This window comes from Theobroma umbraticum, unplaced genomic scaffold, assembly GCF_002168275.2.
Source record: "Theobroma umbraticum cultivar Fairchild unplaced genomic scaffold, ASM216827v3 scaffold_56.0, whole genome shotgun sequence".
In the NCBI taxonomy this organism is placed as follows: Eukaryota; Viridiplantae; Streptophyta; class Magnoliopsida; order Malvales; family Malvaceae; genus Theobroma; species Theobroma umbraticum.
Genome location: NW_018397256.1, coordinates 11,473,479 through 11,489,230, shown reverse-complemented (window position 1 = coordinate 11,489,230; position 15,752 = coordinate 11,473,479). Strand labels below are relative to the sequence as shown.

The window sequence follows — 15,752 nt, the reverse complement described above, 5'->3', positions numbered from 1 at the left end:
AGTCAGTGCCTATGGGCTGGCTTTGGGGTCCAGTGGCTGCCGTTTCCAATCAGGAAAAGAAATATGGCATAGCTTTACTCTTTTCCGAATCCAACCTAAACCATTAGGCCCAATTTCGTGGTCCACAAAAATCTCTCAGACGGCTAGGAATTCTTTTTCTTCTTGTCATAGTTTGTCCTTTCTTGCAAAAGAGTAAAACTAGTCTTTATTTCAACACCCACTCGAATTATAACCCACTCTTGAGGTAATTCATGGCCTTCCAAAAGGGCAAAACCAAAATAATCAGAAATTGTACCTCACTGTTTATTTTGCATTAGGGACACAGTGTAAAAACATAATATTTTCCTCGTATGGATAATATGAAACAAGAAATACAACTTTGGCTACACTCTGAACAATATTTGCCCCTTTTGCACAATTTCCTCTGTCACCATTTTTACACCACAGAGAAAGATACCCAAGAAAAAAAAGGAAGGCTAAGTAAGGACTACAAAGAGATTTAGACAGTGCTAGCTGTGGACTTTTCTAACTCATCTATTCTTGCCATTTGTGAGAGTAAACAGGGAAGCAGCAGACTTGAGATCATGCTTCAGCTCATGTTGGATTGACCTAACCTCTTCCTTTGACACAAGTTTGTCACTGAAGAAAAACCATATGTTATTGGATTGTTAATTGAAGCAGCAGTATGGAGAACAATGATTCATTTACTTAAATATGCATCTACCCTTTTACTAAAAAAACCTAGGAAAAGCTGTCTATGCTCAACTATGCCAAACTTGGTCGAGAAAAAGATCTTCTATCTCTTCATACATTTTACAATCCATTGTAAACCAAATTAAACTTATTATTGCATCTGATCGATCTTCACCCACCGTTTACAAAATTACAGAGGCATCAATCACATCGACTTTGTTCTACATGCAAGAGCAGACTTAATTAACATCTCCCAGCTTTAATTTCTACCATGGCTTAACCATTCTTTGCAAATAAGTGCCAAACAAGAGCAGTAGTAAAAGAAGAAAAAAAAAATAGCTTGCATTGTAAACTCAAGGGTACATTGCTGCTTCATATATACGTGGTATATATTTCACGAGATGTTACACTGAACTCTTTGATAATACACAAAGATATCCAGGTTGCACAGTTTCTAATTTTATTCAAGCTTGACAGGAAATTTCAAGTGCATTGCCATCATGTATTCTAGGCTTTGATTAAGAATATTACCATTAGGCAAGTGTCTATTAGAGAATATGCCTAAACCTGGAAGGAGTTGTTTTTACCACAATAGTCTTGACCGTAAGGCTGCACTGTTTACCATTAGCAAATGGCAAGAAATTGTTTTGAAAGAGAAGGAGAAATGCACATGCTGACAATAAATAAGAATAACTGAAAAACATGAATCACCAATGCATCCTTATTGCAAACTTAATGTTTATAACTTAAGCTATAAAAAATGATTAATCCATTCATTTAATACCTTTAACTCCTTATTACCACTTAAAATTCATTTCGACCAATTTAAAAATCACATAATACATAATCAGAGAAAATGAAAAAAATACTGGTACATATATATTTGCTTATTATATATAATACTACAATAACAGCTTTGATGACTAAAAAACATTACTGCTTGGTTAGTTGAAGTCATGAAAATGAACTCTATACAATCATATCAGTAACTAATACGACGATGAAATTTGCTAACAGAGAATAGCAACAGCAATATGTAACCTGCATTGAATCGATACTTTGGAGTCAAAAGGAAACGATCCGACTTCAAACACCGGAAGAAGCGGTTTTATGTCTTCACCTACATCTGACAAAGTGGGAGTCGAATTCAACTTTAACAGAATTAAGATCAAACACAGTATAAACTTGCAAAAAAAAATATAAACTTGCAATAAAGATGACGAACCATCATAATTACCCTGAACAAGGTTACACTCTCCTTCACAATGAGCCGGCATGGCATCATATACCGTCAAACCCTCTAAACACTGAATAGCATTGGCCTCATGATCACCAACTTGAACCATTTGCTGCTGCCCTGATTGTTGTTGACTGGCAGCAGCAGCAGCAGCAGCAGTCTGGGCTTTGCAAATGGCAAGCTGGTGGAGCACGAGGTCAAGCTCAGCCTTGACCCAATCAATCTGCATTTTCAGGTCGGAAATAATCCCGTAGCAACCACCAACAGGGTCGTTAGCCCTGGTGTTTGCTTCAAAAACAATTGATTTCATGGCAATGAGTCGCTGTGGAGGGTCGAGGTTTCTAATGATTTTGACGATGTTACTAACGCCGAAAAGTTTGTGGGCATTAAGGAAATCCTTTTGGTGATGAGCAGGAAAAAAAGGAGCCAAAAGACAGTTACGGGTGCATTTCCTACGTTGGTATTTACATGCAGCACAGGCTGGAGAACCGGCGGAGCAGTTGTTCCCCCTGGGCCGTTGCATGTTTTTGTAGGCCGGGGGAAATCTCTTTGGGGTGCTTAAGATTATTTCGCCGTCTTTGCAGGAAAAACAGAGAGAAAAGAGGAGAATTAAAGACCTAAGAAGAAAATGGAGGGGCTTAACCGATTTGTTCGGCCGGAGATAAATCAGGGACGTGCTACTCTACGTGTCATGGGGGGTTTTATTTTCTCTTAAATTGGATTTTAAATTATTATGATAATAATTGTATTTTTGGGATAATTAATTTTTCTCATTTTTTTAATTATCATTCTCCTTAATTTTTTTTAGTATAAATGGCCTGCTTTTGTGGCAAATTGTCAATTTTAAAATACGTTAACGAACTAAGTAATGCTATTTTGTTAACAAATAAATTTAAAAATTGAAAATTTTTAAAAATAAATTTTCATAAAATTACAATTAGAATTTTTGCCCAATTTTTTCGTTTAATTTGAGTAATAAGATTTTAAGAATAAACTAAATTATAGTGACCTTTTTTTCAGGAAATTGAATTTAAAAGTTTGAATAATAAAAACTAATTGGCTAAAATATCTTTATTCGTAATTTTTATCTTCTTTTATTAAATTTATCTATTATTTTCTTTTTTTTAATAAATATATAATTCTTTAAAAATTTCGATCCTTTTACTAGTTTTTTTATTTTGGGCCGTTAATGGGACCATTACTATATTTAACTGAGCCCATCAATACATAATTTTCAGTGCTTTCTGATTATTGTAAAGGACTAATGGGCCAATAGGTCCACTATCATGTTAGCCCATATTTTTTCCAAGTATGGAAGGGAATTAGCTAAAACTTGGCTGGGCTTCTCCCATTACAGCAATAATCCAAATTTTTCTTTGTTCTTTTTTGAATGACAGAAGTTAAAATATCTGGAAAAGAGTTAGTACAATGAGCAATTATCTTGCAGGATGTTTACCTCATCTTCATGCTCAATCCTTTGTATGTGTTTCTCTTTTCAGTTCTGAATTATAACATATAAGAGATTCAGTAAATGATAAAATCCTTTATATTGTTTCAGTTCATGGATTTTTTGTATGTGTGTGGGTGCACTTGGATTGTTCTCAGTAGCCACCTCATGACCCTATGGTTACAGCTGTTTCGAGATGCAAGCCAAGCATGTTATGGACTGTGTAAATGGCTTCTGTTGAGAACCCTTTTGTTTTTATTCTACTGGGCTACTCACTGGTCCCAACACTCTCCCACACTCACAGATGTGAGTGTTTGTGGGGAGTGGAGGGCTGGGGCTTTGGTCCTCTCCACCAGTAATCAATCACCTCATAGGTGTGTTTCAGACATGGGCTAGCTCCTCCCCAGGCTTCAGATCCCTCTCTTGTGGGCACCAAAATTTGGGCCATTACATGTAGAGGAGCCTGGTTGGCAACTAGGAGAGAGGATTTGCAATGTCCAATTTTCCAGAACAAATTGTATGTTTATTGATGGAAATTGCAAATCAGAACTTGTCCAAAGAAGAGAATTTGTTTGCAGCAAACAGCACTACATATTTGAATGGATCTGGTGAATAGTGAGGATCTGCAATCTGCCTGTCGAAACAATATACATGATAGAACTAAAACCAAGAGCATTATGAAGAGAGAAATGTATCAGGAAATCCCACAGAGAAGACCACTGGAAAAGGACACATCTTCAAATTCCAAATTGACTTAGGCATTGAAAAACATCAAATGTTACATCTATTGATTTTGAGAAACTCTCAAACAATCATACGAATCGACCAGAGCCTATCAAAATAAATCACTAAAATAGATGCAATATTTTACATTCAAGTTCCAAGTTCCAACTTAACCTTGGCTGCACTTTTCAGCATGAACAGAGGAAAATTGTATCAGCCTACAGGAATAAGTATGCAACTTTTAAAGACCTAATGATAAAAACATAAGCTGATCCATAAACATGCAGCTCAATTACAAATAGTTGAAGCCTCCAAGGAAAAAGACAAAGGTGATTATTCTTACACACAAACCATGGATAACCACCCTCAGATATCATTCGAACTGAAGTTATTATACACAATTCATGGTTGGCCTAAATAACTCCAGCAGCAAAACTTAGAGAGCTTCACATTTTCCATCTCACCCATGAGTGTTAACCGCTTCCCAAACTAAGTTCTTTGGAACTGGGTTGGTGAGATCCCTAGCCTGCAAGGCTGCTGATCGAAGAGTCCCTATTGTCATTGCATTAGCCTTCCAAAATGATGCACTGTTGTATGGTAAACTGTGTTTCTTGCATAGATCCTTAACGAATGGCGAAATTTTCCTGAGATGGCACCGAGGCAACCTTGGAAACAAATGGTGCTCAATCTGGAACTGCAAACCGCCATGAAACCAGTCCATCCAAGATGAGCACAATATATCGAGTGTCCCACCAGTTTGCTTCTCAAACCAATCGTTCCCACTAGGAGGTCCAACATAAACACTCGATGAGAAATGATTCAAACAGAACTGAATATGTTGAATTCCAGTCACAGAGAAACTAGCAACCACAAACATCACTCTCTCACCCCAATTAGGCAAGCAAGAAACAAGTAGCGGATACCAAGTCCAGAAAACAAGAAGCCCCAAAATCTCCTGACCCCTATTTGGTACCTTCCGCTTAGATAACAGCAATGCGAAAGATTGTGCAAATAGATTAATCCTAGCAAAACACATTACAGGATAAAATGTCCAATGCTGGTAACTAACCAAGAACCTAGTAACAGAATCAAAATTCATCTTCCTTTCATAAAAATAAGATGTGAGTGAATGAAAAAACTTCGAAGATACCACGAAAAATGGTATGTGTTGAAGATCTGGATCGAAATCAAGACTATTACAAGCAATGTGATGAGCATTGTGATTCCATTTCCACCAACCAATACTGATCCCTGCAAGGCAATTCCCAGTAAGGATCTGAGCAAGTCTATTGAATTTTCTGTTGGACATAACCTGGTAATGCCCAGAATCATGTCCAATCCACCCACTCTGTATCCACAAGAATCCCAATAATCCACCAGAACAAAGATGCGCCCAAGTGGTGCTGCAGCATAAAACACCATAAACACTGATAAAAAACAGCAATGTTATGAAACAAAGTGAAATGCATGCCCCGTGTCCCTTCTTTTCAAAAAGACCCATCTTTGAAAACTCACCAAGGAGTTTTCTATAATCTTTGGATACCTCTGAGACACAGTAATCTTTGAGATAATACCCAGTAAAGAGCTTGTCAAGATATTGCCAAGCTAAGCCTGGATGATAGGCTACAAATGCATCAGTAGCATCTTGGCCAGCCAGATTTTGCAATGGAAGTGCCCCTCCAGGGTGGTCTTGACTCCATTGAGTGACATCATAGACCTTGCCCTGTATAGAGATCCATAGATCTCCTGGTTTTTTGTGCTCTTCAAGCTCTGCTTGGGAAATGTACCTCCTTGACTCTGCCATTGGGGCAAGAAACGAGCAACCAAAGAATGGATCTGAGTTGGAGTGTTTTTCTCTTCCTTCCCCGGGTGTGAAAGGGAGAGACTTTTTCAGTGTAGAATGATTATGGCATGAGAAAAGAAAAAGAGGCTATTTTGGGTTGCGTTTTCTTTCAATGTCTGAATGAAAGTTCTCAGCTTTATGCCTGGCTTTTGCTTTGCTTTTGGGGGTGTGAATGTGATGGAGCAATGAAGGGAGGTGATATCACGATTTATAGAATGAACGTTGGGTGGGGTTTGTACAGCCAAGCAAAAATGAAGAAGCGCCACAGCATAGTTTAAACGGTAGAAGCTGATAAGCGGCAGAGTTTAATACGAAATATCTTGTGCTTAGATGGTGAGCAAGAACATTGACTACTTCTCAAAAACTAGGGCTGAAGTTGAGAACATAATGGGAAATTGAGGGCAAACTTTTTAAAATCTCCTTTTACTTTCTATGCTCAATCAATGTATAATTTTGAATTTTGATTTAAAGGAAAGAACATTTTTGGTTAAGATATAAATTGAAAACAAATTCTATAACAAATCACCTTCTTAGTTAGTATTAGTCACGTGATTTTCCTTTCTCATCGACTTTAAAATGGTAGGTAAATAAATCCTTTAAATTTTATATAAAGCAAAAATTAACTCAAAATAAGATTTCAACCATTAAATTTATCAAATTTATTATTTAACAATAAATATTATCGTTATGAAATTACCATAACTTAATTATGATTACAAAATCTTATCACAACATTCGAAATTACTTACGAGAGTCAACTTTTGTAATGCTTATATCGTTGATTATATGACTGAAATGATTGCATTATACAAAGACAAGAGTGGCTAAGTTAAATTAGGATAATGAAGTGAGAGAGCCTTGTGGTCTTTGATGTTGCAAGTAGAAAAAACTACAGGGGGAAATGGAAGCGTATAAGTAACGCACCCATGGCCAAGGGCAATAGTGTAATAGAAAACACATGCAATGCTTTCAAAGCTCCAAGCAACTTTAAAGACCATGGAAATTTCCCATCGTTTCCTCTGGGGAGAGTAGGAAATTTCCCAATAATTGTGCCACTTCTGTCATATACGGACAGCTTTCCAGCTATAGCTACCTTGTTTTAACACACGGTATAAATGTAAATATCGAATAATGCCAAAACCTGACAGCATGACGAATCTGTAATACTATTCTATCTTTTGTCAGGTTGGATTTGACGTTAAAATTCAATTCGGGCTCCATTTTTAAATTTTCAATAAATTGTCTCTTCTGTTTCACAGAACAGTTTTGGCGAGTGAATTAATGGCACAGTTTGGGCTCTTATTTCGGAAAAAGGGAAAACCCAAAACAATACATATAATTTGTTTCAATAATAAATATGTGAATTATTTAATTTTGAAAAAATTTCACATGATAAAAGAAATATATACAAAGGTAATTAATGGATAATTAATATTGTTGGGTATAATATTTCAATTTTAATTTTCATGACCAAATTATGGAAAAGAATATCCGTACATCAGATTCTCCCTCCTTGACCCTTCTAAAAAGGAATATCCCCCACACTCGTACCGTAATTATACAAGGGACGTGGGAGTTTTGTTTGAATGGTTGGTGAAGCGAAAACAGTTTGGAACGGTAGATAAAATGGGGGAAAGCAAATCAAAATCAACGTGGAAATGGACTCAGCCACATGGTAGAATATGCCCACCTGCATCATCTGCTATAATCGCACCCCAATATTATAACTGCCTCTTCCATAATACGTTATATAGTTTTTTTATAATATTCGGAGAAGATAAGTTTGAATTTTATTATTATTTTTTAAATTATATATTAATTAATAAATCAAATATTCGAATATATATATTATACAACTTTCAACTTAAGGTATATCTGAATTAAATTGCACCACAAGGAAAATTTTCCATATTAAGTTTATCAACGGTGAATAATGAAATTGAGAATATTCCAATTCTTATATTTTAATCCTACTCAATTAAGTTTTTTTGTGTCATTTATTTGTACCTTCCACATCAACATTCTTTTATTTTATCCAATAAAATTCTTACTCTAGTATTAGGAAAATAGCAAATGTTAGTTTTAATAAAAACACTTATTTCTTGTATATGTGAAATTAACATGATGCGTTGACTAGATAGAACAACAATTATTATTGTGGTGGAATGCCATGTCATCAACTTTTTTCCCTAATGATTATTAATGTAACAAATCATATCACAAGAAATTCCATGTCATCAACTATTTTTGTGTGTAGTTAATCTATCATATTAAATTCTATGTATATAAAAAATGATAATTATCACACGTTGTATTTTTATTATAAAATAAAAATTTAATTGAGTAAAACAAAAAAAAAACTTTATTAAGTTCGACAAAAATGTAAATACTTTATTATCTAAACGCATATAATTTAAAGACTAATTTTATTTTTTTATTTTTGGGAACTAGAGACTTATTTTATTATGTTAACCTAAATTGGATAGATTAATTGGGCTTGCCTAATTTGTCCATTAAACTGCAAAAATTGGCCCCAACTGGTCCAATAATCGAGAGATCCGGCCCAAACCACATTCACCTCACTCCCGAGCCCGTCAAGCCCACAAAGAAAGGCCTGTTCGCCCACAAGAAAGAGGGAAGCACCGAAAAGAAAAGAATCGGGTTCTCTGTGCATGATTGCTTCCCACTGTAACCCAGACAAAAACCATATTTTTGCTTTCAGAAATCTGTTGGGTTTTTTATTGTCACACCAATAAATCCAAAGCGAAGGAGAGCAGGAAAAAAAAATTTTTATATGGAAAAGCTTGAAGAAATGGCAGAGAAGCCTCAACCGGTGAAAGTACTATACTGTCCCATATGTTCTCTTCCAGCAGAGTACTGTGAATTCGGCCCTGATTTCGAAAAGTGTAAGCCTTGGTTGATCAACAACGCCCCTGAGCTTTACCCAGATCTCTGTAAAGGTTCTACGTCTTTCTTTTTTAAAAAAATTATTATTTAGTGTAAATATTTGCATCCTTATTTTATGTTTTTTATTCCATTTCTTCTTTTTGTTTGCTGATGAAACTGACAATAAAGAAGACAACGCTTTGTTTTTTTTTTTCTGGCTTTTGTTGTTTTGTTTTGGCTCTGGGTTTTAAATTTGGTTTGGCTGGAGGTTGTTTGTCTTGTATGGATTGATGAATGAAGAGAATAATCTTTGCCTTTTGCTATTGGATATTTTCCTCAATCTTTATTGCTTTTCTTAGTTTTGATTGTATGTAGGAAGTAAAAACTGGAAGAGTAGGAGAAGAAAGGATTTTTTCTTCTTCTTGTGCATGTGACACTGTAGTAAGTTATAATTGTTTTTGATGTTCAGAGGCCAATGAAAAGGAGGTGGAGAAGGTTTCTGAACAGCTCCAATCAGTTGGGATGTCCTCTGCTGATGGGGCAGCATCTTCAGCTCAACCAGGTTAGTATGACTTCTTAGTCATCTACTTATTTAGGCAGCATTCTTTGGTTTTATATTGGGAATATTCTGTCATAAACACAAATAATTTCTTCACAATTTTATTCATCATCTTTCAAGAAGAAACATTTTCATTAACCTCTGAACGTCTAACACAAATAATGTCTTCAAACTTTATTTATTGCTTTCAAGAAGAAGCGTTGTCATTCTCACTGCTCCAATGTTTGTTTTCATATATTTATATTACATTTCTATTTTGAAGGGGATACATCATCATCTAAGCAAGAAGAAGTTAAACGTCTTCCTGGTGGGAAAATAAAGAAGAAAGTAAGGCTCTTCTTTTTTTTTAAGTTCCCTTGGCATTATATGCGCAAAACATTCATAGTATTTTGAAGGTTTTGATCCCCAATCCTAGGATGACATTTTCTAAATTAGCATAGAGTAAATCGCATTTTCCTTTATTTTTCTTGTCTAATTGAATAATGTTGATTTGCAGAAGATTCATGTTCTAAATCATGGTGAAATATTTCCGTAATTCTTATTCAAAGTCATTGCTTGTGGACCTTTGCCTACATGCTCCGTTATTTTTAGGATATGAGAGTAACCTATCTTGTCTTCCTAATTTTCCCTGCTTTTGTCTTTGGTCTAATAAAAGGAGAAACAAGAAGTTGTTATTGAGAAGGTTGTACGTAACAGGCGCAAATGTATCACCATTGTGAAAGGGTTGGATCTTTTTGGTGAGCCACTTACTGATATGCCTCTCTTGCATTCTCACATTTATTTTTTCATCTCCTGATTAGTTTTTTAAAACAAGTTAATTTCTGATGAGTAGATATTTATTTCAGGTGTCAAGCTTAGTGATGCTTCCAAAAAGCTTGGGAAGAAGTTTGCCACTGGAGCATCAGTTGTTAAGGTGTATAAAATGCCATCTGCACCTGTAGTTTTCATTCCAATATTGGTTATTTTTCTTGCAAATATTTTGATGATTATTTGCTTTAGGGGCCAACGGACAAGGAGCAAATTGATGTTCAAGGGGATATAGCCTATGATATCGTGGAATTTATTACAGAGACCTGGCCTGCTGTAATTTCTCTCATCATCTTATTTGTGTTTCCTTCAATATGAAAATGCTGCACACGAGAAAATATTAACGCATGATTGATTATTTTCTTTGTTTTGCTGTTGAAAAGAATTATTTTCTGCTTTGCACATGGAAATACTATTCAACATGGAACTCTGCAATTCCTACTTAGATATAGCTCTACTACAAAAAAAATCATTCTTTATTGCCTTGAAAGTGAGGTTATGCTGTTCATTACTAATGCAAAAGCTTCGTAAAATTTCATTATGGCCATATCCTTTGGAATACACTACCAAATTCCCTTAGGATGCTGTATGACTATTTTTTTATGCTTGACATAAGTCTTCATGTTCTGAAAATTTGCTCTCTCTCTCTCTGAATTGAAGTTTCTGTATTTGCTGTGCCCTTTCAGGTGCCTGAAACTGCTATTTTCTTCATTGAGGATGGAAAAAAGGTTCCAGCTGCTTGATGCTAGAGCTTGGAGCAGGACTCGGGGCTGAGCATTTACAGCACATTGATGAGCCAGTTTGCGCTTTGACTGGACAGAGCATCTATTCATCCTTAGTTGGATTGGATAATTTTCACCAAACCTGCTATACCTTTGAGAAGAAGTTCTGCCATTTGAGAGATAAAATTGTGTACTGCTGAAGCATTACTCTTCACTGGTCCTTGAAAACATCTTGCTATTATAATATTTTTGGCTTGCGGCATAATCTTCTACATGTAAGCAGTGTTTTTCTTTGATGGGCAAGCACTAGAGATACCTTTTTGTGTGAATGATGTTGGAGAAAGAAAGTAGATAGATGAAGAATAACTTAGCACTTGAAAGTAATGGACCTGTTTTGAGCAGAGCTTCATTGCTAGTGCTTCGATGTATCTGATGAAATTCGAGATTTATGGTCAGTACGGATTGATTTTCAAATCTACTTAATGCTTGTGGCAAAGCTCAGTGGGAATACTCCTGGCTCTATGATCACAATGGATGCTCTGCTTGGCTATCATGCCTCACTTGGCCAAGCTTCTTCTCCACCTGGAGAACTAGAAAACAGGGAAGACAAGCAAACTGAATGTCCTAAAATCTAGAGCATGTAAGTACAACGTTAATTAAAATAGAAAAAAAAAAGTTAAACCAATAGCTGAATGGAGTCTAAATTTTAGAGGCTAAAAGGAAGCATAAATCCCTAAGTTGGTTTAGAGCTCTCAAAGGGTAAAAGGAGGAGAGAAATTGGGTTCTCAAGGCCATGGGTGATTTAACGGGGCTTCGTTTAACTAGTCTCGGACCCAAATACACACCAACAAAAATCTGTCACTTTATAACTTAGTAGTAGTGGATAAAACGAATATCCGTCCCTTTCTCCTTTGATTCGTCCCGTAATGTAGAGAACCGAAACCCCCTCTCTTTTGTCCCTTAAACCCGGAACAGAGGCCCCTCTCCTCATCTCATCCCAGGTTTTATAAAAGCCTCTTCTTCTAAGTTATAATTCTAAGCTTTACTTCTCTCGAGGTAATAACTATCCAGTTCAGCAATGCTCTTTACTTTTTTTCCTTTCTTATTTTCATTTTTCCATTGTTAATGGTCCTTTTAAATGTTTATTGGTATGCTTAGGAACAGTGGGTTTATTCTTAAATGAGAAAGCAGACAACTTTAAACCGTTGGGTGTTTAAGATTAATGCCTTTTGTGGGAGTGGGCTTGCTTGTATGGTTCAGCTATGCAGCTTCGTTACTTGATTTTCATTTTTGTCCCAAATTGAAAATAGAGTTGGACCCAGATTTTAGTATGAGCTGATAGCAGTGGTGGCTGTTATTGCTCTTTGAATTGCCATTTTATTGGACAAAAGAAAGAGTTTCCTTCTGTCCCGACAACGTTGAAACTTGCTTTAGTAGAGCAAACCAGAAGTAATACAAGGATTGAAGTAGAATTTCTTTTTGCCTGAGGACATTTCCCTGGATTTCGAAACTAATTTGGACCATATTAGTATTTTGCAGGTGCATGTGAATATTGTTGGGCAGAACCAAACAGTAAAATGGCACATTTGCTGTCAACTACATGCTCTGTGAAGATCTCATCTAGCTACAGACCTTGTGGTCAACCTCTGAATCAGGTTCGAACAGCACTTCCTACCTCTTTTACCATTCAGACTTCCAAATCCCCCTTCAAAAGGCTTGTCTTCCAAGGAGACAGGGCAGGAAGAAGTTTTGTGGTTCGTGCAACTGCCGCACCTGTAAGCCAAGAAGTTTCCGCTCAATCGGGGTCTGGTTCTAATCAGTCCCCAAATGAACCTTCAAAGCCTCAGCGGGTCATGATTATTGGTGGAGATGGCTACTGTGGCTGGGCTACAGCCCTCCACTGTCCAACAGAGGTTATGATGTTGCAATTGTGGACAGCCTTGTCCGGCGGCTCTTTGACCACCAGCTTGGTCTTGACTCCTTGACACCCATTTCCTCTATCCATAACCGTCTCCGTTGTTGGAAGGCTGTCACTGGAAAAACAATTGACCTTTATATTGGTGATATTTGTGACTTTGAGTTCTTATCTGAAACCTTCAACTCATTTGAACCTGATGCTGTTGTCCACTTTGGAGAGCAACGGTCTGCCCCTTATTCAATGATTGATCGATCAAGGGCTGTGTTCACTCAGAAAAATAATGTAATTGGAACACTCAATGTTCTCTTGCAATAAAGAATCAGAGAGCAGTGCCATCTAGTGAGCTTGGAACAATGGGAGAGTACGGAACTCCAAACATAGATATTGAAGAGGGTTATATAACAATCACTCACAATGGAAGACCGTGAACTTGCTTATCAAACAAGCAAGCTCTTTTTATCATCTCAGTAAGGTTCATGATTCAAATAACATAGCCTTCACTTGCAAGGCTTGGGGCCTCAGAGCCACTGATCTGAATCAAGGAGTGGTTTATGGGGTAAGGACAGACGAGACTTCAATGCATGAAGACCTGTATAACCGGTTTGATTATGATGGAGTATTTGGAACAGCATTGAATCGGTTTTGTGTTCAGGCTGCTGTTGGGCATCCCCTTACAGTTTATGGGAAAGGGGGCCAGGTGAGACTCCTCTATTCGAACGTACTATTGATGCCCCGCACTTTATATTTTGTGTTTTATTTTCCGTAAATACCTGAGGATATATCTTTACGCTTTGATTCTGCTTTTGGGAGGAGTGACTGTTCACTTCGAGTAAACAGTTTTCATCAACCTAATTTGTGCTTAGTCAATTTTGTATCTTATGCATCACAGACACACACCCTATTTATCAGATATGCTAGGTGTTTCATGGTATACATTGGACACACACTCCCAGAGCCCATTCCTTTGACATGCTGGATGTGCCACCACACACATATTAGACATGGATATTTTATAATGCAGAAAATTCCTTGGTACAGTTATGCTAAGCTATAATTAGAGGATGGCATTTTTCCTGCATTCATGTCTAACTCTCTCTCTCGTGATCTATTTATAAAATTCAGACCAGGGGTTACCTTGACATAAGAGACACAGTTCAGTGCGTTGAACTTGCCATTGCAAATCCAGCACAACCTGGTGAATTTCGGGTTTTCAATCAATTCACTGAGCAGTTTTCTGTCATTGAACTAGCTGCCCTTGTAACAAAAGCGGGAGAGAAGCTTGGACTTGATGTGCAAACCATACCTGTGCCCAATCCAAGAGTTGAGGCAGAGGAACATTATTACAATGCAAAGCATACTAAACTCATTGAGCTGGGACTCAAACCACATCTCCTCTCAGACTCTCTTCTTGACTCATTGCTCAACTTTACTGTTAAGTACAAGGATCGTGTTGACAGAAAACAGATTATGCCTAATGTTTCTTGGAGAAAAATTGGGGTGAAGCCACAGACTGTGCCAGCTAATTAAGCGGTCGACAGATGGAGATGTCAGAAAGTTCTTGTTTACCTTGTTGTATCTTTTTGCCCTTTGTAGATGGCGCTGCAGTTCTTTCAACTTTTCATGGTAAGCGTGGTCTGTAATGTGGCCCTGGAATCTAAAGATGGTTAAATTGGTTGCACGTGAGAGAGTAATATGACTTGAGTTCTTGGATCGTGGCTTTTGGTGTGGAACACTGTGAGCCTGTTTTGTATTCAGTTGCTTATATCTTTATAAGGTGGAAAATATCAATAATAATGACTGAAGTTCCCCAGTGTTATTGTTATCCTGTTGCTTTTCACTTGTCCTGTGATAATACATGAACTGAGGGCTTTGTTCTTCCCAATTTTAACGTTACAGTTATTCCAAGTCATCTCACTCTAGGAGGTGATTCCATACTACGTTGGATGTACTTTATCTGCTCATTGTTCGCCACTCTTACGTAATATATAATCATATTGCAGGTAGGTATTTGGCTTCTAGAACAAAGTAAAACGTCCCTATAGAAGTTGGAAACAAAGTAATTTTACTTTGTATGATGTAAAATTATAGCTTCATGGCTTTTCCATTGCAGTAACAGAGTTAACTTTTACAATAACCTACAAATCAGTTAATCTACAAAACAATCTATAAGCTTAACTTCCTGGATCCCACAAAGAAGAAGGCCATAGGGAATGCAGCAAAATCTCAAGCTTCAAAATTCAAGCGGGACGGTAGCTTTTACATCAGCTGGGCAAAAATCTCCAGGATATATTTTCTTCTGTCAGGAACATGTATGTTATTCACTATTTCTCAGATACGTGACTTGATAAAATCAAGCCCTCTTTTGCATGATTGTAAGTGTTGGGGTATGTTCTTGTCTTCACGAACTGCCCTTATAAAATCAAGCACAACTGTAGCTAACTCATCTTGGTGTGAAGTATACTCATGATCAGCTCCTTCAATTAACTGCAGTTTTTGATTTCGAATAAACCTGGCAAATTCCAGGGCATCTTTGGCTGGTACAATTTTATCCATGGTTCCATGAATTGTCAACACCCTGAAAACAACGGCATCAAGATTAAAACGCGAGAGATAAATCTATACCAACAATCACATTGTTACTGAAGGAGCAAATTAGTTATTCACAATGCAAACAGTTAAATCTGATCTAGAGGGTGGGCGATCATAATACAGTAGATCTAGAGTAGTTGTCTATGGCAAGTGACATTCACAATTCAATTGATCCAGCTGTATCATGAACGTTAGAAAAGCAGTCAATACTAGAGTTTTCTAACCTGCAATTTTGATCAATCAAAAGACATGATGCATGAGTATCAGTGGCTAATCGGTCCATCAAACTTTCTTTAGTTACACGATATTCAAACTTTCCTGCAAATGA

General features: G+C 36.8%; 4 protein-coding genes and 1 pseudogene across 6 annotated transcripts; 3 read left to right on the top strand and 2 right to left on the bottom strand.

Annotated features, from left to right (window-relative positions):
• Positions 1-6: 6 nt before the first annotated feature.
• LOC110411471 (LOB domain-containing protein 28-like) lies at positions 7-2,453 on the bottom strand. Of its 3 annotated transcripts, none has more exons than XM_021421652.2 (3): positions 1,919-2,386; positions 1,735-1,819; positions 7-639 (listed from the first exon to the last, which is right to left on the bottom strand). In XM_021421652.2, the coding sequence occupies exons 1-3, from the start codon at positions 2,238-2,240 to the stop codon at positions 531-533; spliced, it is 516 nt and encodes a 171-aa protein (XP_021277327.2). In that variant the 5' UTR covers positions 2,241-2,386; the 3' UTR covers positions 7-530. The 3 variants fall into 3 exon arrangements, with proteins under 3 accessions (XP_021277327.2, XP_089638891.1, XP_089638890.1); XM_089782765.1 differs by having other exon boundaries at positions 1,931-2,386; XM_089782764.1 differs by having other exon boundaries at positions 1,735-2,453.
• A 1,656-nt stretch (positions 2,454-4,109) lies between these two features.
• LOC110410586 (acyl-lipid (9-3)-desaturase-like) lies at positions 4,110-6,286 on the bottom strand. Its single transcript, XM_021420355.2, has one exon. The coding sequence runs from the start codon at positions 5,902-5,904 to the stop codon at positions 4,561-4,563; it is 1,344 nt and encodes a 447-aa protein (XP_021276030.1). The 5' UTR covers positions 5,905-6,286; the 3' UTR covers positions 4,110-4,560.
• A 2,321-nt stretch (positions 6,287-8,607) lies between these two features.
• Positions 8,608-11,391, top strand: LOC110410824 (Translation initiation factor SUI1 family protein). The gene is made up of 7 exons (XM_021420704.2): positions 8,608-8,903; positions 9,299-9,391; positions 9,651-9,715; positions 10,044-10,125; positions 10,234-10,301; positions 10,388-10,471; positions 10,882-11,391. The coding sequence occupies exons 1-7, from the start codon at positions 8,738-8,740 to the stop codon at positions 10,936-10,938; spliced, it is 615 nt and encodes a 204-aa protein (XP_021276379.1). The 5' UTR covers positions 8,608-8,737; the 3' UTR covers positions 10,939-11,391.
• Positions 11,392-12,494: 1,103 nt separating this feature from the next.
• Positions 12,495-13,150, top strand: LOC149527555 (UDP-sulfoquinovose synthase, chloroplastic pseudogene; annotated as a pseudogene).
• Positions 13,151-13,255: 105 nt separating this feature from the next.
• LOC110410823 (UDP-sulfoquinovose synthase, chloroplastic) lies at positions 13,256-14,657 on the top strand. Its single transcript, XM_021420703.2, has 2 exons — positions 13,256-13,532; positions 13,958-14,657. Exons 1-2 carry the CDS (start codon positions 13,413-13,415, stop codon positions 14,360-14,362), a joined length of 525 nt encoding a protein of 174 aa, XP_021276378.2. The 5' UTR covers positions 13,256-13,412; the 3' UTR covers positions 14,363-14,657.
• The last annotated feature ends 1,095 nt before the right edge of the window (positions 14,658-15,752 follow it).

Bases quoted from the DNA above. Each gene is read 5' to 3' on its own strand.
- LOC110411471 (XM_089782764.1), bottom strand. From the start codon at position 2,453: ATGCAACGGCCCAGGGGGAACAACTGCTCCGCCGGTTCTCCAGCCTGT. The intron at 640-1,734 runs GTTACATATTGC...GTTTTTCTTCAG, and splicing joins AAAGTATCGATTCAATGCAG to TGACAAACTTGTGTCAAAGG.
- LOC110410824 (XM_021420704.2), top strand. From the start codon at position 8,738: ATGGAAAAGCTTGAAGAAATGGCAGAGAAGCCTCAACCGGTGAAAGTA. The intron at 8,904-9,298 runs GTTCTACGTCTT...TTTGATGTTCAG, and splicing joins TTACCCAGATCTCTGTAAAG to AGGCCAATGAAAAGGAGGTG. The intron at 10,302-10,387 runs GTGTATAAAATG...TATTTGCTTTAG, and splicing joins CTGGAGCATCAGTTGTTAAG to GGGCCAACGGACAAGGAGCA.
- LOC110410823 (XM_021420703.2), top strand. From the start codon at position 13,413: ATGCATGAAGACCTGTATAACCGGTTTGATTATGATGGAGTATTTGGA. The intron at 13,533-13,957 runs GTGAGACTCCTC...TATAAAATTCAG, and splicing joins TTTATGGGAAAGGGGGCCAG to ACCAGGGGTTACCTTGACAT.
- LOC110410586 (XM_021420355.2), bottom strand. From the start codon at position 5,904: ATGGCAGAGTCAAGGAGGTACATTTCCCAAGCAGAGCTTGAAGAGCAC.